Source organism: Apus apus, chromosome 6 (genome assembly GCF_020740795.1).
Source record: "Apus apus isolate bApuApu2 chromosome 6, bApuApu2.pri.cur, whole genome shotgun sequence".
Lineage (NCBI taxonomy): Eukaryota > Metazoa > Chordata > Aves > Apodiformes > Apodidae > Apus > Apus apus.
This window is the reverse complement of record NC_067287.1, coordinates 2,701,363-2,723,445: the sequence shown is the minus strand read 5'-3', so window position 1 is coordinate 2,723,445 and position 22,083 is coordinate 2,701,363. Positions and strand designations below refer to the sequence as shown.

General features: G+C 39.6%; 1 protein-coding gene across 2 annotated transcripts in view; it reads left to right on the top strand.

Moving 5' to 3' along the window:
- The window catches only part of ACVR2A (activin A receptor type 2A), a 62,926-nt gene extending 41,323 nt beyond the window's left edge, over window positions 1-21,603 (top strand). Inside the window, exons 5-12 of one of the 2 annotated variants that reach the window (XM_051623530.1) lie at window positions 6,439-6,462; window positions 11,502-11,645; window positions 12,936-13,079; window positions 14,720-14,865; window positions 15,888-16,002; window positions 17,301-17,439; window positions 19,545-19,675; window positions 20,599-21,603. In XM_051623530.1, the coding sequence (XP_051479490.1) occupies window positions 6,439-6,462; window positions 11,502-11,645; window positions 12,936-13,079; window positions 14,720-14,865; window positions 15,888-16,002; window positions 17,301-17,439; window positions 19,545-19,675; window positions 20,599-20,793 (1,038 nt within the window). In that variant the 3' untranslated portion in view covers window positions 20,794-21,603. The remainder of the gene's footprint in view (window positions 1-6,438; window positions 6,463-11,501; window positions 11,646-12,935; window positions 13,080-14,719; window positions 14,866-15,887; window positions 16,003-17,300; window positions 17,440-19,544; window positions 19,676-20,598) is intronic. The other variant, XM_051623531.1, reaches the window with a different exon arrangement.
- Window positions 21,604-22,083: the final 480 nt, after the last annotated feature.

The following is a 22,083-nucleotide window of genomic DNA, read 5'->3' as shown; positions in this document are numbered from 1 at the left end:
GGATTCTTTTCTAAATCTTTCTGTAGTAAGTGGTAGAATGGAGGGATCAAATGTATAGCAGATACTCACAGGAAAGCAGGGATTTCTGTATGACACGTAGATAGAGGTTTTACTTGGTTTATTCCTGGGGGACAGTGGGAATACTTAGGTGCAGTACATCCTGGTACTAGTCTTTCTTTTGACTAGAAGTTGAAGGATGAAGAAGAAACAAAGGATAAAAATGAGGAAACACGGAAGAATGAGAAATCTTGAAAAAACTGGGAAGAGAAGAAGGCAGAAGGGAAAAAATTGTTTGGAATAGCTAAAACCAAAAACAATAAATGCTAGAAGAAATTTCTGAGCCTGTAGCGAAATACAAAGGACAAACATCTGAGAAAACAGTTTTATTTTGAAAGTAAAATAGTTTCACGGTGTTTCAGGCAGTTCCTACCCAAACTGAGCTCAGTTCACAGCCGTGTGGGTTAACTTTATATTCCTTTGGAACACGCAGATAATTAGTTCCACATTTCATGCAACACAATTATTTTATGTTTGGTTTAAGATTGGAAAGCAGTGGATATTTTAGTTTGCTCCTTGCTTGTTTCATTCTTACTTGCAGATATTTGGGTAGAGAGAACAAGGGGTTGCTAGAGTAGGTTCCTCCTGAGATACTCCTGGCTGGTGTCCCAGTCAGAAGGCCTCTTAGTTTCTTGTCCATGCTGTTAGCTGGGTGCCTCACTGCAGTGTGTGGGGTGCTCTCTAGTTACAGCTGTCAAATTTTATAACACCTGTCACTCTTTAAATTCTTCAATTAGTTATTAACAAATTTAAGATTTAATTTAATATTTGATTTAATCATGCAGCAAACATATATTAATATGTCTGAATTCAGCAAAAAAAATTATTTGTATTTTAAATATCTGATCTGTATATTTTTAGATGGAGTTATTTTCACCTGGTTAATTTTCACTCATGTGCACCAAGTACAGTGAAAACAAAACACCACTTTGAGAACAAAGGCTTTCAGTCTCAAATTAGGTGTAGTGTAGATTTCCTCACAGCCTCCTACTAATATTTCTGTTGGAAATAGGAATGTGGTTGGCAAGGAGTTGATATGTTATGCTCATTTATTTTTTACATCTCTTGAGCTTGGGCCAGAGTTGTCAGTCAATGCTAATTACACCCGTGGTGTTACCACTCTGTCATCTGATAGATAGGACCATAACCTATTTTATAGCATAACTGACACAAGTAACACTTTTTGGTTTTTATCAGTTCACAGAGCTATAGCTCCCAACACTTTACATCCATCCTGTGCAAAGAGGGTTTAACCTCTTGTACTTTTCGTTGAGTGCCTGGGTTATGAATATCTTGTTGGATCACAGAGTTGCTTTTTTGGTTTTGTGTTGTATTCAAAATAAGAGTCATATGTTGAGAGGGCTGGAATAAAGCTTTGCACATTCACATAATGTCATTTTTCTTCATAACCTATTTTTGTGCTGTCTTCTGAAGCGTTTGAAACTACTTGGGTCAAAGATGCTTCATGTTTTTAGTCACTAAGCACAAGGAGGCCCTAATCTAGGCCTATTTGGTGTCCAGAAAGTTAAAAACTCAGAAGAGACAGATCCTACTTAGACTGCTGCTGTCTGCTAGAGTGTCCATAAGAGCAAGTTTGGTTGATAGGAGTTGCCATTTCTTTCTCTTCTCAGAGAGGAGGATTACATAGTTGAAAAATACAACTACATCTTTCAATTTTAACCTTTTAGGAGTCACTTCATTTAAGTATTTCACCCAGGATTGCCTACAGTGAGCACAATAGTCTTTTTTGTGCTTCATTTTTGGTGGTCTTTTTCCTACTCCGTATGGATCAGCCTCTCTGGTCCTGTGTATATGGATGACATCCCTTGTCATCAAAGTCATGTGCTGTGTTAACCAAAGTTTAAGAGTAATTGCAACACATGTCAAATACAGAGATATTGATCTTATTGCCCTCTGGTTTCAGAAGGTTTTTGAGCACAAAAACCACTCTGATTTTGCTTGGTGGTTTTGGTATGGCTCCCTTCACTGCCATACCATGATAGTCTTTCTTCAGTGTATGTTTTCCTGAAGACACCCAAATATGACTACATGTAGCTATGTCATGGCCTGGGTATTTCAGTTTCACTGTAAGAAATGAGAATTGAAATAGTATCACAGAATGTGAGATGAATAATGATGGAGAATACGTCTAGCAGTGGCAGATGCAAGACATTCTGAACTGACGGTAGAAACGACTGCATGCTTAGCAGTGGAAAAATAAAATGTGTGTTGGAAACTAATACAGTGTAAGAACATACAACAAAACATGAACTTCTCTTTGCTGCTGGTTTTGGCCTCAGACATCTGGTCTAGGCCACCAGAATTGTGCCAGGGAGTTGGGTGAGTGTGCATGTGACATGACTGATGTGTTTTCAAAAAGTAGTTAGTAATGGGAAAATGTTATGCTTGGCATTGGAAAATATTTTCACTAATTATTTTTATTCTCTAAATCAACTGTCAGCACATCACATAGTATGTCTGGTGCACTTAACATTTCTGGGATAATCTTTATGCCTTTGCCACACTAGGAAGAGTTGATTGCTGAAGAAGAATAAAGAAATAAAAACAAGTGTTCAGATTGTTTTCATTTTTGTCTTCCAGCCATTTTTTTTTTTCCTTGTTCTGTTACAGGTATTTTAATAGAAACATTTTAACACTTGAAAAATGAAGAGCAAGAAAGGGAGAGATGTTTTTACAAGGACTAATTCCAAACTTAGGAAGTTTAATAGCTGCTTGAAAGATACATGGACGAAAAGCCAGGTGCTTATAAGAAATGGGAAAAGAGAAAGATCAACAAAGAAAAGATAAAGCTCAAAAAGAGGAAGAATTAAAAAAACAAAAACAACTGAGTTAGAGCTTGTGGCTTGTGGCTAGCTGGGAAGGAGTTAAGGTTGGGTGCACATCCGTGGTTAACGAATGATTAACATGTCATGAGTGGCAATGTTGGTACTAAAAAGGAATAGCTGAATGATCTCAGGGTTAGATCCGTGCACGATTTCACATTCTCAAATACTGCATTTAATGTCTTCAGGACTAACAGGCATTTCTTCTGGAATTTATTCCAGTGAGCAGCTAGAATGACACAGGAGAAAGGTTTGGTGCTGTGAGACACAACTGTGCTATGGTGGTTTAAAGGAAAAAAAAAACCCCCACACAAATACAGCTGTGTCTTTTTTTTGTTATTTATATTTTTTTTAGAATTCATAGCTTATTACAAGAAAAGTAGTTCCTTAAACTGTTTAACAGATGAAAGAATTTGTATGACAAATAATAGAAAAGTAGGTACACAGTGGCATGAGCTTTTCCACTCCTCAGTATACAACCAAATACCCAGCACTTTGGTTCTAAATCTTGATAGCTTTTTAAAAAAGCTGTTTTGAAAGTATATTTCTGAATTCTTAATTTGCTTTCAGAATGAGCTATCTCCATCTAAATAAACCATAAATGCATCTGTAGCTTGTTAAATCTTGAAGAGGTAAGAAAACCCAAATCCAGGCTTATGGTATCTTATCTTGAACGGCAGCCTAAAGGGAACTTTAGAGTTGAAGTAAAATTAAAACAAAAAGTTTCTAATTTATTTCTGTAGTGAACTCCATGTTGCTTTGTGCTTTTGCATTGGTCCAAGCAGAGCATTGCCTTATAAACTGTTCACTTTCACTACTATATCTTACTCCTGGCTTATTAAAAAGTTGGTTTAGTTTTAGGAGTAGCTCTGTACAGAGAGGATCTGAGAGGCAGGTGCAAGAGGATGTGCATCCATCTGCTGAGGCTGGATGGAGGCAGCACTTGGTGTCTTATTCTCATAAATGTCATCTTGGTGTTTACACATTTAATGACTAACAAGACACTGAAGGCTTTGCCTGCACTATATTTAATTTACCTCTAAGAATTTCTCTCTGTTTTTTGTAGATGGTGCTTTGGAACAATCACAGGGAGGCCCAAGTAGTGCTCCCTGAAGTCTGCAATCAGGTGCTCTACCTTCAGGAGTTTTGTAATCATTTTCCATAATACAGTCCAGTTTGCTGCATATCCTCAGATATGCTCTCCTGAATGGTTCAGATTAATGTCTTTCAGGTAGTATTTTAGATCACTAAATGGATGAGAGTACCACATTTCACAAGGTATATAAATTGATTTTACCTTACATCCTGCAAAGAGATTGATAAGGGACTGAAGGACAATATGCAGATGTCACATTCAAGATACTCATTAAGATCAAATGAAGGAAGTGTTGCAGTTGATTTGTACAATAGTTTGCATTGATTCTGAAGACCACGTTTATAAAGTTTTTGGTGATGTGTTTGAAGTTCAGAATCTGGTGATGTATAGGTCTGATTTTGGAAAAGGCCTCACTGTTTGCGTTCTTGTGGTCTAGTTGGTTACTAATATCACAATTATTTCCCCAATCCCTGATAAAACCTTTAGAAGGAGTTTTCAGGCAGTATAAATAGGAAGTTGGTGTGTTTGTATACATGTTATTATGGGGTGGGAAATTGCTCCCAATTTCTATTTATAAAAGTTGTATTAATCCCTTAAATAAGAAAGTATGTATTTGCATTTCTCTCATAGCCTGGTCCTGCTTAAACTGATGATACCTGCATTTCTAGTGAAAAGTCAGAGATGGTGGGGTGGTCTGTAGTCTGAAGGGAAGGACAATGATTTAAAAATCAGGTCTGTGATGTGCCTAAACATTCTCTGAAGATTTTCATGCAGATCTAAGTTATTAGTGTTTGGGGGAAGATGATCCCCTTAAGAGAGTAGCAAGAGGCACGGGAGAGGATTTTTTTATTCTCAGTTTCATGTTTGCAGTTTCTTGTTATAGTAAGAGCAAAAAGGTTGGATTAATGTATTTTTTTCCTTATTTCTGAGGAATTTGCATAATTCTCAGGAGCTGGAGATTTTTAATAGGCCCGAAAAAATGCCTAATAATTCTTTTCAGCCACAGGAAAGTTGTTTGTTGAATAATTATTTCATACAGGCAGTGCTTTTTATTTAACAGATACTGTCTGTTCTTTGACTACTGAGTTAGCAGAAACACAAGGACGTGTTGCTATTCCTTTGTTCAGTAGCTGTTTCCTTCCTATCAGATTCACAGACTGAGTAATAATTTTCTTCTGCTTGGCTGTTGTTCTTGGCAAAGGAATATGAGGGGCTTGGGAGCTTTTTCCCTTAGGAGGTGCCCCAAGGCTGCACAGGTTCTGCAGGAATCTGCTTCGGAGGGAGGAAGAATGATCTTGTTGGGCTCCAGTGTTCTTTAGTGCTCTGTCAGTGGCAGCAAGCTCTACTACAGTATTTATTTGATTCCCAACTCCTCTAGCCTTCAAGAAATACTTCAGCACTTCTATTATTAATTATTTAGATAATGCTAAGTGTGTGCTAGACAGTTTTCAAGCACAGAGAAAAGCCTCTTGTTTGCCCTACGCTCTGCAGCATCCCGAGAATGTACAAAGGGTGAGGAAAAGGATGATTGCTGTTACGTGGCAGCTGGATACTTGAAGTGTTTGAATTTCGTGCTCTTTGCAGCATCTATCTGATCAAATTATAAAAGACAAAGAAAATGGCTGAGACAAAAGTACAGGAGGAGAAACAAAGGTGGCTCAGTGCTTCTCTGCTTGAGTGGCAGTGACATTGTTCAACAAAAACGAGATGAGTGGAGCACAAATAAGTTTGTGTCATTAAAACATGTTCTTTAGGTTCAGTAGCAGCGCTCTGGGACCTGGGTTTTGATAATGGATTTCATTCCACAGCCTTTAAGTTCATGTGACTTGTTTGAAAGAATCTTGAGTATTGTCATCACCCTTCATATATGTTGGATCTGTTGTTTTCAAGTTCACTTGTTCTATTTACACCTCTAGCACACGAGATGTATTGATAAAATTCAGTACTATAGACCTAATATATTATAACCTATTTCTTTTTGAGGTTTAGCTGTAACTTAGACATTTAAAAGTTTTTGTTTTCCCCAGCTTGCTAATTGCAGTGAATTTTAAGAAATACAACGCTGCCCTCTCCTGTACAGTTGTGAGCATAACATGAAATAAGTTGTGTGTGTTTAATTTTCTGCATATGTTTATATACAGTTTTTGTAGTAACATGACTTTATACACTTACAATGGACAATTCTGGTTTAATTATAAAATCTATTCAGGTAATGATCTGTATAATAATCTTTATTTTTGCCCATTTTTCTTTGCAAACTTAATCAATGATGGACATTTTTTATTTAATTTTTTTTTTTAGTACAGGAAAGCATTAATATCCCCATGAATACATTTGCTGTTAATTCACAATTTATTTTGTCTCTTCTCTAATAAGCTGTTCACCCCATTCTTGGTATAAATAGTAATTTATTTTGCCTGTGTTTTTTCCCCTCTCTACAAGCACGCCTTTCATATAATGATTGAGGTAAGATGCATTGATGTTTGTTCATGGTTATGGAACTTTCTGTGGACATGTAAGAAGTTGTTTTGGTATGAATTACTTTTTTTCCCCCCCCAGTATTTTTGACAAGAAATTTGCCCGCATGCGTGGTCTAAAAACACATCCTTGAGTCTATTCATGGCTTTCTTAAAATTGAGTGTAATTTTTCAGGCTATTGAGTTAAATATCTGCAGGGACTGATAATGAAATACACCAGGGATGGTGGGTTTGTGGTCCTTCAACTACAGACTGGCTGGTTTATTCACTTGCACCCTGGTGCTGCATGCAGGAGCAGTGCTGGGGAGCTGGGCCTGGCAGGGATGGCAGGGGTTGCTCTCATGGGTTGCCCTGGAAGCAAACAGCATTCCTGCCCACTGCTGTCCTGCCTTTGGGTCTTTGTTGTCATCTTCCACGTATGAAACGCCGAAAACTGTCATGTGTGGCCCTCATTTTGTGATTCTGAGGGGTGTGATGGGATTTGGTGTGACTCAGGATCTCGAGAAGTAGATCACCTGAGGAGAAGTTTTATTTGGCTGTGATGTCTCTCCTTTGACATTTTCACTGGCCCGAAGTTCCTGTTACTGATATTGATACTGATACTTCCTGTGAAACTACAAGTCACTGAAAACCATTAATTCAGAAACTTGGTTATTATTGCTAGACCTTTGAATGGAATGCTGAAAAAGTCAAGGTTGTCAATGTGAATTTTGTCAGAAGTCAGTATGAATGCTCAGTTTCCCTGATCTCTATAGGTGTCTAATTAATAGCTGAAATGTCTTGTTACACTTGGGTTGGAACGAGATGAGCCTTGAAGTCCTTCCAACCCAAACCATTCCATGATTCTGATATTCACAATATAAGCTGTAGATTAAATTTAAACAAGGGGAAATATGGCACCATTTAACAAGGAAAACTTGCTTGTGCTCTGAAAGCTTGAAAACTTGTTTATATTTTGGAGTCAGGAAAGAGAAATGTTTCTGTGTACAACCCCGTTTGGATAATTGGCCTTTTTTTTTCCTTTTGTCATATGTGATGAATCACCTGCTTGAGTCACCATATGAGAGACACACCAGACTCAAGTCTTTGAATGATCTGTTGGTCATATTTTGAATGGTTTTAGTTTCATGTTTGTTAAGCTTCTCTCTGATCTTGAGAACCATTCTTGAAGAAACTTAAGGAAACTTTTTTTCTGGAAGTTACCCTTCTTTTAAGAGTATTTTTTTCTTTTTCTGGTGTGTCTAAGTATGCACTACCTGACAGTTGACTATGACACCCAGCTGTAAAATAACTTAAAGAAAACTAACCTGATTTTTAAAATAAATTATAGCTCTCTGGCAATATGATGTGTTGCCTTGATTTACTGTGTGGTCAAACAAATACCAGAGTCATTCCAAGGAAAGGGACAAGGAAAACGCAGGAATGGGAAATTGGGTCCTTATTTTTTGACATCTTTGGCAAGCTCTTAAACTAATATATCCACAGTGTCTTTGCTCACATTATATCATCACCCTCGGCACCACAGAGATGATTTAAAAAGCCACTCAAAAATAATGATGCCTGTGGCACTTTAAACATTTTGGCTTCAGAAGTCAAGCAAGTTGAAAATACTGTCACGGAATGTTTCTGTGTAAAAATAGGAACTGTAGCTGTAAAGTAAGTGCTAGTTGATTTTAACCAAGTTGTTTAGGGGGGGAGTGATATGAATAGCTCTTCTTTTTAGTTATGTTAACAGAAGGAAATCATACTTTCCATTTTAAGTCAGGATTTGTTTCTGATTTGTGGGTGTGAGTTGCTGCTTCATAAGAACACCAGAAGTTTTGACTTCATAGAAATATTTCAACACAAAAGGGAAATGTGCAGGGAGCCAGAGGAGGCTGCTGTGAAAGATAGTGGGAAAATATTTTGAAATGCCAGGATTTTCTAGGAAGTAGGAAATTCAGTTATATGACAAGTATTGTGGTCTAATGTGAAAATAAGAAGCATCAGTGTTCACTGGCCACTTTTTACTGAGGAGTTACTGCCTTCACTCATTGGGTAGATGCTGTAATTCTATTCATCAAATCCTTCAAAAGTGTTAAGTGGTCATTTGCTTGATGGTTGAGAAAAGTTCACATAATGTGCTTCAAAATAGTGGCAGGTTTTTTGGGTGGAAGATTTGAAGTGGAAAGGGAGTTGAGCTGGCCACTAAAGTAAAGTGAGATTTGAGTTTACATCCCACAGATTGGTCTCCCAATTTAGGCAGGTCACTAGGTTCAAAACTTGATAAAATTGTCTGATGGCCTGGTGTTAAACCCCCAGGTTTCTTGAAAATAACAAGGTTGGGATTTTTTTACAAATTGAAGTAGGCTTTTGTGAATAAATTTGGGCATCTTGTTTCTAGTTGCTCTTGTAACTATTACAAATTGAGGGCAGTGATTTCCCTGGTGCCTGAAATATTTGGTGTAACAAATTTAAGCATCTATCACAGTAACATTTGTGGAAGCATGGCATGCTTTTTTGAGGACATCATTGTAGTATTTCTAATTTGAACGCATTTTCTTTTGCAGTCATTAATTTGTCAAATTAGGTAACATTTATTTAAAGTGCTACGGATCTGTCTCTCTATGAAACTTGTTCCTGTTGAAGGATACATTTGTTGCTTATTAAGAAGCAAGAGAATGGTTATTCCTGTGCTTAAACTACTCAAAACTTGTGTTGGATACAGCAGCTCTTGTCTGCCTTCTCACAATAGTAGTGTACTCTTAAAACCACAGTCCTTCAGAAATGTCTTTAATGTGCACAAGATTTTTATGTTGCTAACTGAAGTGCTCAAATACTTAACTATTGAGCGCTCTCATTTGTTTTGTAGAAGCAACTACTCCAGTGTTTTTCATTCTTTTTCTTTAAAACAGCACTTCAGCTGTGACTGGGAAAAAATAGAGGAGCCCAGTGTACTTTTTGGAGGGTTTTTTGCACAGTAGGCTTCAGGGGTTTTTCATTGTATTCTGCAGTGTGGGTATCATTGAACAGCCATACCTGCCTTTCATCTGTGTGGTTCTTCTGTGTGTAAGACTGACTTTGTGGTACAATTTTGTGGTCTCCACAGACCTGCACTGCCACTAAAAGCAGCTGTTTCCCCACTTCCCATCTGTGGCCTGTCCCCCCTCTGTCACCACTGGAGTTTGGCAGTCTCTGTGGTAATTTGGAGAGAGAAACAAATCGTGGTTTAAACTGCTTTGGGGGGGGGGTGCAGGAGGAAGGTGGAGCTGTGTCTTGTGGTGCCAGTGTTGGTGAGTCTGCTTACTGACCACACCAGAACATATCTTCCTGCAAAACACAGGGGTCAGAAAGAAGAGATTGTTTCCCTGGTTCTGTGCAATACTCTTTGATGCAGAGGTGTGTGTAAGGGGGTCTGATGCTGCTGTTCATGGTAGGGAAGCAGGTTAGGTGTGTACAAGCTGAGCTGATGTGATAGATTGGAAAGAGGAGATGACAGCCCAGAAAGAAGCACATCCTTAGCAATAAAGTTGAAAATCTATTTGTTATATTCAGATGGTGTGTATGATACTGAATACATAAGAGATGTAGAAAATATAAATGCAAGTTACTCAATAAGCTGTCACGTTTTCTTTCCCAGAAAGGGAAATTGTTCAAATGTAGGATGGGTGGTCCTAGGGGTAGCTGTATGGAGGCTCTGTCTGCAGTTGTACTTCCCAGCTGATTAGAAAAGGAGTCGTGGGACTAGCCCCTCAGGAAAGCACAGATACTGTAAGAAACATCTTAAATGTAACTCCATCTCTGTTTCTGGGGTACAGCCAAGTACTGACATGTCAGGAACATACTGGCTGTCTGCACTAGCAATAGTTGGGGGCAGTAGAAGTGGATCCGTAGGTTGAAGCATCAGTGCTGTGGTTCCTCACACCGCTGTTTGTGTGGCTTGGAGGGCTGACCATGGAGGTGGTGATGTCTGGTTTCCTGTGCCAGAAGTCTTAACTGTGCATGTGGTTCAGTGGCTTCTGAACAAAAACATTAGTTATGTCCTGGAAGACTTTGTAGTGCCATAGCCTGCCTACATACTGGTTTGCAACTTTACATCACCAGGTTGTTCAGCCTGGAGAAGAGAAGGCATTGGGGAGACCTTTGAGCACCTTCCAGTGCCTGAAGGGGCTCCAGGAAAGCTGGGGAGGGACTTTGGACAAGGGCAGGGAGGGATGGAATGAGAAAGTGTAACTTAAAACTGGAAGAAGGGAGATTTACATTAGACATTGGACAGAATTTGTTTGCTGTGAGGGTGATGAGACCCTGCAACAGGTTGCCCAGAGAAGCTGTGGCTGCCCCATCCCCAGAAGTGTCCAAGGGCAGGTTGGATGGGGCTTAGAGCAACCTGGTCTAGTGGGAGTTGTCCCTGCCCATGACAGGGGCTTTGGGACTGGATGATCTGTGAAGTCCTTCCAACCCTGACCAGTCTGTGAATCAATGGAGCTTTTGAAGTAGAACTGTGCTGGTATCAGCTCTGCACTGCTGCCCTGGCCACCTTGCTGGTGTAGACATCTGCTTCCCAGGCCCTGGCTGGGGGCTGCAGTGCTAGGCACATGGAAACGGGCTTGGTGGCTGGGCAGACTCACCAGACCCTTGAACTAAACATTAAGCAGGTCACACCTGTATCAAACGAACAAACAGAAATCCTTAAATGTATCAAAGGTTCTCAGTTTAATTCTGCCACTCAGAAAAAGTAACAAGTAAAGCTTGATTATCTTGGTACTTAATTTCTGCTGTGCTTTTACACCTGGTTAGAGAGGTTTACACTGTAACTGTTGTTATGCTGTGGCCTGCTGGTAATGCTGAGCATGTTTTACAACTTCATTTTCATTTCCTGTGGAGAAGGGTTGCTGTTTTGTTTCGGTTTGTTTGGGGAATTTGTTGCGAGGGGGCTGGGTACATGACACCAGATCTCTTTCAGTTTTGCCAGCCTTTATTTCTAGTGCTGTCACCAAAGATAGCACACAAAATAGCAACATCAGTTAATGGTTTTAATCTGCTTTCAGGATCCTGGACCACCACCACCTTCACCATTGATGGGTTTGAAGCCTTTGCAGTTACTAGAGATCAAAGCTAGAGGAAGGTTTGGTTGTGTATGGAAAGCTCAGCTGCTGAACGAGTATGTTGCAGTGAAAATATTCCCCCTTCAGGTAAGCGGGAGTTCTTGCTGTCCTGTGTTGCTTGTAACAATGTGGTGTTAAACTAGCTTTTGTAGGCACAGTCAAAGGTTTTTATTTTAGAGAACTTTTGATATTTGCTGTAAATCTCTGTAGTTCAAAGAAGGCTTTGCAGGAGATGTCTTGAGCTGAAAAATGTACAGGTAGAGTTTTATTGCATTACAATAAGCATTTTAATGCAGCAAACATTATTGAAACATAAACTCAGTGAAATTTGTAGATGTTTTTAGCCATAAAAATATGTATTTTGCATAGTAGCTAAAGCAGCTCTCACACATCTCTACATCAGTTCAGAAGAATTTGTTTGTATTTTTCAAATTAAGTTGTACTTGGAAGGAATGTCCTGCAATGCAAACCCATAAGGTGGTTTTCCCAACTAAATATGTCTCAAGTAAGGGCAATGTTGTTTAGTTCCCAGCAAGTACCCTCTGAAAGCCATGTTTTAGAACAGGTTTTGCTCACAATTGTAAGATTCGGTCTAGCTAAAGAAAACAAATTGATCATACACAATGATATTAGGATAGATTAGTAATTAAATCACTGACTGCTCATTAAGGTGGAGAAATGTGCTTGTGTTTTCTGATGATGAACCAAGTGCTGATTTGCTGAATAAATACATCTGCAATTCTTAGCACTGCTAGGAGAAATGGCAGGTGTTTATGCTGGTTTCAGGCATCAGCGTGACAAATTAAATCTGAGACATTGTTGATTGTTTTTAATGAAGGAAATCCTATTTTTAATTCTTTATGAGGTTCTTGTAGATCAATAAAAACCAAAAAATTGAATCATGCTCTTAAGAGTAAAGCAGATGTAATGATTTGCAGTCTGAAGACTCCAGTCCTAATCTACAGCTTTGTGTTTCCATGGTTCATACCTGGGATAGTTGATGTTGTTTTCAACAATTGATACTTGGTTACAGCAAATAAAAGTTTTTCAGACCATTTTCCACACTATGTGAATGTGTGTCACGTAGGTGAAAACAGACAGTTTTACATTATTTTGTATATGTTAGGTCAGTAGTTTTTAGCACAACTATTATTAGTCTAAACATTTGTTATTTTTAAAGAATTAGCCTCACAGTGTTACTAGTGTACACTGTGTTTTCCTTAAGTAGTAAATCCTATCTTGCAAAAAAGAAAAAGAGGTTATAGTCATTTTGACAGACCATTTACAAATGCACAGTGGATTATAGGAAGAAACTTCTGTTGGGGAAAGTACCTCTTACTATTATTGACTTGGTTTGATGTGTTCTTCTGTTTAAAGGACAAACAGTCATGGCAGAATGAGTATGAAATTTACAGTTTACCTGGCATGAAGCATGACAATATTTTGCAGTTCATTGGTGCAGAGAAGCGAGGCACTAGCATTGATGTGGATCTCTGGCTAATCACAGCATTTCATGAAAAGGTGGGTTTAGCTCTCAATGCAGTTTCCTTTTTCCTTTTTTCTGATGATAGTAGAGGAAGAACAGCCTTGGAAATCTGTCACAAATGTGACCTTCAGTCAAGAAATAAAATGTAAAATATTTTTTGCTTACTCTTAGCTTGTCTCTTTTCATTGGATATGAATGTGTTCAGGTTTATTTTCAGCCAGCTGCAGAAGCTGTCATCAGTCTTTACTTAATAGAGGAGTTGTTTTAGAAAACAAACACATCTTCTTTTTTTGCTTTTTAGAATGTGTGCTTTTGAATAGCCCCCATCAAAGTCTGCCTAGATTAAATCAACTCCATCTTGTGAAGATTGTGGTGTTTTGGTTTTGTTTGGTTTGTGTTAGCTGATTCATGTCTGTAAGAGTGAAGTAATACATACCAGTTGTATTGTGATAACCACAATAAGGAACTTAAATATTTATAATTAGGAAAACATTCACTGTTTGGGGTTTTTTTTTTGTCCATGTAGATTTAAATATTTTTTTTTAATGCATGTAACTGTCAGAGATTTTAGTGCAAAGAGCAAAAAAAAAGCCCCAAACTTGTATTTAGCACTAGCACAGGCAAAGGAGCATTTCCCACCACTCTCTGGGTCTGTCCAGCCAGTGTCTCACCCAGCAGAGCGTGTGCCCATCCAAGCCTTGAGCAGCCAGGTTTTTTCATCAGGGTGCTGTGGGAGACAGTGGCAAAGGCCTTATGGAAGTCCAGTATTATCAAACTCCTTTGCCTTTCTCAAAGGCTGTTGCATAGTTTTGTTTGTTTGTTTTTGTCAAAGAGTTTTTAAAATCTGGTTCGGCTTGGAAAGAGGTGGCATCTGAGATGGCTCTAATGAAAAGCAGGAATTCTTCATTTTATTTTTCAAGTGGAGCCCCTGCACTTTGACAGTGCTTTGTTCCTCTTACCCTTTTGTGTTGGCTTTTCGCACAGGAACAGGTGACACACTGACATCACACAAACTGGGTAATGTGCAAATCCTTGCAAATGTGCCCATAGAGCAGGCTGTAGGAGTTTGAAGAGAAGTGCTTTATGTTGACTAGATTTTTACTTTACGTTATCTCTTAATTCAGAGTATGTATTTCACTCTAAAACTCTGTTGTGAATCTGGAGATAACTTGCTGGTGTCTAAGAACAGAAAGACTTAGACTGTCAATTAAAGGTCTTAGAGAATGCAGACACGCCTTGTTCAGCAGGATTCTTGGAGGTCAATTTAACCTGTACTTTCCTGAGCCTGGAAGATTATAAATCACCCTTACAAAAGTAGGGTTGTCTTTGTAATGAACTTAACTATCTTCAGTCTGGCTCCCATTTCTGACACAGGCAGTTCAGCAGAGTCCATTGGCAAGGGTGCTGCTGAACTGGAGTTATTGGCACTGGTTCCTTATGGAGATGGTGTGTGGATGTATCTTGATTCTCTTCATGGACTAGAGATGATGCACCAGTTCATTTTTTGTTGTTTAAATGAGCAGTTGATTGTGTGTGTACATGTACAATTACCTGCCCCATCAGAAAGCAGAAAGGCAGAGAGGCATACTATGTTCCTTAATGATGGAGATGTTTTCTTTATGAGTAGATGGGAGTGGAAATTATCTCATAATTGCTTTTCTCCTTCACTCTGCAGGGTTCATTAACAGACTTTCTCAAGGCTAACGTTGTTTCCTGGAATGAGCTGTGTCATATTGCTCAGACCATGGCCAGAGGCCTGGCTTATCTCCATGAGGACATACCAGGGCTGAAAGATGGACACAAACCTGCTATCTCACACAGGTAGAGTATCTGTGAAAGATTTGCAAGTGACTGTTAATATTTAACTTGAAGCTAAAGGATATGAAACGTGGAGAGACAGGTATACTTTGGTATCTTCCTTCCAGAATTACCAAGAGCCTCAGAAGAAAAATCTGCTCAGCCTAAGCAAAAATCTAGCTGATGGTTTATAGAGCTTGGTGTGGTGATTGTGGTCAATGTCATACATTCTTTTTTTATACAGTAAATTAGTTAAATACCCTCTGCAGTGTATGAAATAATTGGCATTATAGCTATTTGAAACAACTCAATCTCCAGGGTTTGTAACATAAAGTGATACTGTGGATGCCTTCAGATAGAAACATCCACTCTCAGTGCTGCTGTGCCTGTTTAGTGTAACTGCTGGGGTTTTTTAAAATAAGTCAGGTATAGAAAGCTGTTAATAGAAGTAGGGAGCTGAAATTGCAGTGGTAACCAAAACAAAACTTAGGCATACAGAGTAAGAGAGATGCAGGTTCTGTAGGATTTGGAATTTCATTAATTTAGGAAATGTCATTTTCTAAAACTGCTTGACTGATGATAAAATGGGGAAGAGGTGCATACAGGACAGATGGGAATTGCTGGATCAACTCCATTATCTTTTGTTTCTGCAGGAAATGATGCATCTCCTTCTTAGAAACAAACCAAGATGCATTTTTCAAAGTGTTTTGTTCTCTATTTAATCAAACAAAATGGAGTTGTAATTAAAGTGTTTAGTAACTACATTTTGATTCCATTTCTGTGTCACACATGCTTATAAATCCATGAGTATTTTTAAACTAAGCATAAAATGATAGTTCCAATTGCAGTCTTACATTTCCATAAGAATTAAGGTGGGCAAGTGTACTTCTAGCCTTTATTATTTTCTTGTTTAAATGGACTGCTGCTTTATAATTTGATTGCCTTTCATATGGTAACATTCTTTGGTTTATTATATTACCTTTTGCTTAGAACTTTGTGTGGTATTTCATGTTGAAGATTTCTAATTGTTCTCCTTCACTTAAAAGGGACATCAAAAGCAAGAATGTGCTGCTGAAAAATAATCTTACAGCTTGTATTGCTGATTTTGGTCTAGCTTTAAAGTTTGAGGCTGGAAAGTCTGCAGGGGACACCCATGGACAGGTAAATGCCAATGTCTCTACAGCAATGATTCAGCAGGTGACTGCAGGAATGGGAATGGAGAGTTGAGGCATTCTTCATGCCCTGTTTCCAGTGAGCTTTAAGAAATGAGGCCATTTGTGCTTTCTTCTCGCAGGCTACTAATTAACTCATTAGTTAATTACAGATCACAGCCTTCCTCCAGCCCCCATCCATTTCATTCCATGGCCTCTATCCCCCCATTATTTTCATTCTTACGAGAGGATTTGGACAAGGAAGAGTCCTGGTGTCATATTTTTAATTAATTGTTCTGAGATACTGTTGAGAGGAATGATTTCCAGTTTCTAACTTTCTGACGCAGCAAAAGTTGCTTCCCTGAAATGGCACCAGTACTAACCAAGCACTTTTCTTTCAGCAGGGAACTGTTTCAGTACCTTGTACTTTTAAAATAACAAGCTTGAGCTTTGAGCATTATGGTTTCTGGAAAACTAAATATATTTAATGGTAGGCTGAACTTGAGACCTTATGGTTGGGCAACAAAAATAAAATCCTTACACTAAGAGGATAAAACCTCAGCAGCACTGCTGAAGAGAAACAACAATTACCCTGACAGCTGAAATAGTGGAGGAGATCTTGTTCAGACATCATATAAGCTCTGGTTTGTTCAGATGTGACATTATTTCATCATCACCTGTGGTCAAAAAGGATGGATATCCTCAAAGTTTTCATTTTATGGCCACTTCTGTGTAAGTGATTTCATAAAACTTTCTCGGTATATGTTGCACTTAGGTAGGTAGTTTTCCTTGGGTCTGTTATTTCTGTTCCTGTCATGGGGAGAAACATTTCACATCCTTGTGACAGGAAAGAATAGGAATAGCGGCCTTCCTGTAGTCTGGAAAACCATCATGGAATCATAGACTGCTTTGGGTTGGAAGGAACCTTTAAAAGTCATCTGGTCCAACCCTTTTGCAATGAGCAGGGACATCTTCAGCTAGACCAACTAGATAAAATAAGGTATGGCAGTGACAAATATGTTATGCAGGTGTTATTTTAAAATATGTTCAGATTTTCCTGCTTCCTGACCCTTTATAGGGACCAGCCTATACAATTGTTTGTAATTCCTCTTACGTACTATTTGCATATAAGAATACAAGAAACTTCCAGGATGCAGTTCTAAGCAAGGATAACCATGGTGATTTTTAGTCTTTGACCAAAAAAATAGTACGGTCTACAGAATTATTAAAACTGGCACCAGCTGGAGTGGTCATTGTGGTCATGTTGATTGTTAGTGTCCAACTTTTTATGCTTTCCTTTCTTCCAAGGTTGGTACACGAAGATACATGGCTCCTGAGGTACTAGAAGGTGCTATTAACTTCCAAAGGGATGCCTTTCTGAGAATAGATATGTATGCCATGGGATTAGTCCTCTGGGAATTGGCATCACGCTGCACAGCTGCAGATGGTAAGACACACCTTTGATGTGTGGAGATACTCAGTGTCATTTGTGAGAGGTGTATTTAGAGCAAGAAATTAGAAGGTAGATTATATATATGTATATGTAATAAAATGTACTAAGGGGGGGTAGTCTTGTGGGGAAGTGAGTGAAACACCAACATCATGTAGTCACTTCATTATTTAGTCTCTTCAGTCTGTGGCATCCCAAGTAAAAGTTTTCTGATACCTGCTTCATTTCTTGTCCTGGTAAGAGAGAGAAAGAATGACTGTGGAGCTCCTGACCTAACATGTCTGATCTCTGCCAAGGTCAGCCTGACAGTCTCAGTGCAGTTCACCTTCTCTTAAAAGTGTTTATACTTTTCCTAAAGAAAAGCTCAGATTAGGTTAGCCTTGGTAACACAGATGTCCCACCAGCACCTGCTGAGAAACTGCTGTCTTCTGCTGCACACCTTAGCATCCAGACAGTGACCACCTGCCTCTTCGTGCTGCCTGTGGAAGGTGTGCTCATTCATGACAGAGAGCTGGTCCCAAGAGAGCAAGGGAACATAAGGCTGACAGACATGGAAGAATTTTCATAGGTCAACATACATTTTATTTCAAAGAGCACTGATGGAGTTAATGATCTTCTAGCTGCTTATGAGCATATGTAGGACACCCTTGTCCTTCCTGATTCATGGTGACCTGCCCTCCAGTGCACCAGGAAGTCAGTTGGCTGCAGTGATGCACAGAGAAGTCTCTGCTTCTGGTTTAAGCACAGGTGAGACTGTGCTGTGTCAGTTCAGTGCCTGCCTGCCTTCTCTTTCTTCTTGTTGTCTCTAATGTAACATTAGTTCAGCTCATAGACATGTCAGGATTTTTGATTAATTGCTGATAGCTTAGAGACTGAAAATACAGCAGTGTCTGAGAAATCTGCAGCTGATCCTTTTGTTAGCTATGGGTCCATCACAGTTGTTTTCATAAAGCAAACTGTTGGATCCAATATTTAATCTATCCAGAAAAGATACGAGATTTCCTCTTTCCAGTATGAATATTATGCTTCAGTTTTGTAAAGGGAGCTCTTTTAAAGTCAGAATTAATGAGGAACAAGACAAAAGACAAGGCTCAAAAAATGTTTGGGAGAAATCTGCATTTTCAGTAGTCTTAAGAGCAGCTAAATTCAGCTAAGTACATATGAGGGTTTCATGTGGGCTAGTGCTGTCACCTGTGACAAAGCTCTCCTCTGAGAGCCCAGGGCAGCTGCCCGATGGCCAGAGAAGCAGCCAGGAAATGTTGGAGGTCTCAGCAGATGGGTGTGTGGCTGCCCAGTGCTCTCTGCTCCAAGCAGTGCCTGGCTGCTTCAAACATTCATCACAGAGTCAAAGCCACTGGGGAGACTTTACCCTTTTAGAAATGTTAAGCTGTTTACTAACAGGATCCACACAACCTTGCACAGGCCTCTGAGGCAGCCCCACCTTCTGGATTGATTTTCATGCCTCGGTGTGCTGCCAGACCTCTGTACCTCAGTCCTGCTGAAGTGTGTTGGAGGGCACCTGAGGCTATCATTCCAAAAAGCAAAGGAGACCTCAGTGGAGGAAGGCAGCCTTCCTGAACCACAGCTCTGTCTAGCTCTGAGTTTTTCTTTCTGCAAATACGTGGCTGTTTTCTCCAGCAGGTCCCTGCTCCGTTTTGTTGGTCTCACCTGTTCATTTCTTCATCTTTTCCTTCCTCCTCTTTTGAAACTCCTGATCTGACAGCACAAAATATAGATTGCAATAACATAAAATTATATCACCTAGAGCTGTGTAATCTATAGTTCAGCCTACCAAGCTTGTCCCTCTGATTCCTTTAGGGATCCCAGAGCCTCCTTTTCCACTTGGGTTTTGAAGCTTTTGGTTGCAAGGGAGCTGGGCTGGGAGCTGTGCTCAGCCACCAGGCCCAGGAGAGCCAACTTGCCCCTCCTGAGAATGCCACTGCTGCTTGATTAACATCTTCATCACCCCTTGCTGCTGACCTGTCATAGGATGAGCTTTGAATGGCAGCAGAAAGTAAACTGTTTCCCACACACCAGTGTTACTTTTCCCCCCTTTCTTTTCAAGGAAAAATGGTAGTTTAACTTCTTGTTTTTACCTGCAGGCCCAGTAGATGAGTACATGTTGCCATTTGAAGAAGAAATTGGCCAGCACCCCTCCCTTGAAGACATGCAGGAAGTTGTAGTTCACAAAAAGAAGAGACCTGTTCTAAGAGAGTGTTGGCAGAAACATTCTGTAAGTAGCTGTGCAACCAACTTCTTCAAAGTTCTGTCACCATTTGAATTCCAGATGTTGTTTGTTGTTAAATCTGTGTTGTGTTCATAAGCAATAAGACTTTTAGGAAAAGTTTAATAATTCCATCAGGAATTAAGTGGACTGCAGTCTAATATGTTCTTAACCTTAAAATATTCTCTCTCATCCTGAGTGATTTGAAAGTCAGTGATGTTTTTTTGTTGTTTTTTTTTTTTTGGTGAAAGAAGAGATTCTTGAGAGTTACTTGTCAATGCAGATGTTTAAAATATATTTAAGAAATAATAGCCTTGATTTACTAGAGGAAGGCTAGAAACTGAGCATAGTAACACAGGATAAGCTGTGATGGATGGGAAATTCCTGGAAGCAGTTAGGGAGGGACATGGAGTGCTTTCCTGGTCTGGTTCCTAGCACTGCTTTTTTGTGGCGCTTTCAAGAAGAACTGGGTTGTTAGAAACAATAGATGACACTGTCAGTCTGCAGGAAAAAGGAGTGTGTGTCACCATCTGCTCCTTGGAATTAGCATATTGCTGCTTTAGCTCCCTGTGCCTTCGGAGGAAAGTCAGCTTCTGGCACACAGAAATGCCCCTTTGTCCTGCTGGGTTTTGCATTGAAGTTTCATTTGATCACCGAAGAACTTAATCCCTTTTAGTGTGAGATGTTTTAAAACACCACGATGAGTTTACCAGCAGAGCCCAACAGCCAGTGGTGGAAGGGGTTTGTTTGCGAGGCCCCATATGACACACCAGGTTTACAGCAGAGTTTCCTGGGTGAAAGAAGGGCTGAGATTGGGCAAGGGTGCCTTAAACTGCAGGTTGTGGGTAGAATTCCTAGGTGAGCCCAGGTTGCCAAGCCTGCCTGCTAACCGTGTGTGCTGTGCTCTGGCCCGTGGCTGTGTGTGCCGGCAGGGAATGGCGATGCTGTGCGAGACCATCGAGGAGTGCTGGGATCACGACGCGGAGGCCAGGCTGTCTGCGGGCTGCGTGGAGGAGCGGATCCTGCAGATGCAAAAATTAACTAACATCATAACAACAGAGGACATCGTGACTGTGGTCACAATGGTGACAAACGTTGACTTTCCTCCCAAAGAATCCAGTCTATGATAGTTGCACTGGTCACGTCACTGACCACCTGGACTCTTCACTGGAGCTGCTAACGCTGCCGGGACTGCTGGCGGCATCACTGGTTTCGGTGTGAAAAGAATGGTAAGTCTCACTGGAGCATCATCAAGAGGTGGTTTTCCTTGGTTTCTCCCCCTTCTTCCTCCCGAACGTGGATCCATGAGACTTTCTGCATTCCCTGCTTACACCTGAAGGACACGTGACTGAGAGAGGATCCTGTGCTGTTAAGGAACTTACATGAAGAATATGGACCTATACTGGCTAATCAAGCGTTTTAAAAACTGACGTCAGATTTCTTAATACTTGTCAGAAGAGACTAATTCCTTAAATGAACTACTGTTATTTTTTTTAAATCAAACATTTCATTTCAGATTTAAAAAAAAAAGGGTAACTCGTTTTTATTGCATTTGCTGTTGTTTATAAAAATGACTATTGTAATGCCAATATGACACAGCTTGTGAATGTTTAGTGTGCTGCTGTTCAGTGTACATAAACAAAAGTAATCAAGTGGGATATAGCAAAGAGGCTTCCAAGTATTACTTAACCTCCCTCAACAAGGTATACCTCAGTTCCACCTCTGCTAAATTATGAGATTGACAACACTAACAAAATTGGAATAATAAATTGATCCATGTTTTGTAAATGATGTATTTCAAATTCACTGTGTTATTTAAAAAGGGTAAGCTATGCTTCATGCCAACAGTAAATGGCCATTCCTAAAGCAGTGTTTTTAGCCTTTTCTTGTACTAGCTTGTTGTGTATAAAAAAAAAAGTGCTGTTTATTGAAACAAAGTTTTCCTTCCTGTTTTAGTTGAAACCTTTTCTCTTACCTCCATTTCCCAGAGTATCTCATACATTTATTTAACTGAATACTATTTAGGTTTGCTGTGTCTGAGGAATATTTGAGAACTTAAGCATGACTTTTTTAAAAAAAATTTCTGTGAGCTATGACACTGGAAAGCTCTGAATTCTTGTTCTTTTTTTTAAAGTCTTTTTTTTTTCCTATTTATGTTTGTGCAAAGGTCTGCCTAGCCTGTTCTGTTTCACTAAGCAGTATGCAGTGGGTTCTGTATGACTGTTTCAGGATCACCTCAGGAAGCTCCGTTACCCTGAATTCCTTCCTCTCTGCTTGGAGACTTTGCAGCTCCGCTCTCCTCAACGCTTGGTGCCATCTCATCCAACTCCTGCTCCACCTCCGTGACACGTGGGGTTGTCCTGCAGTCACACACAAGGTTCTAGCCAGAGATGGCAGGTGAAAAACGCTACAAATGT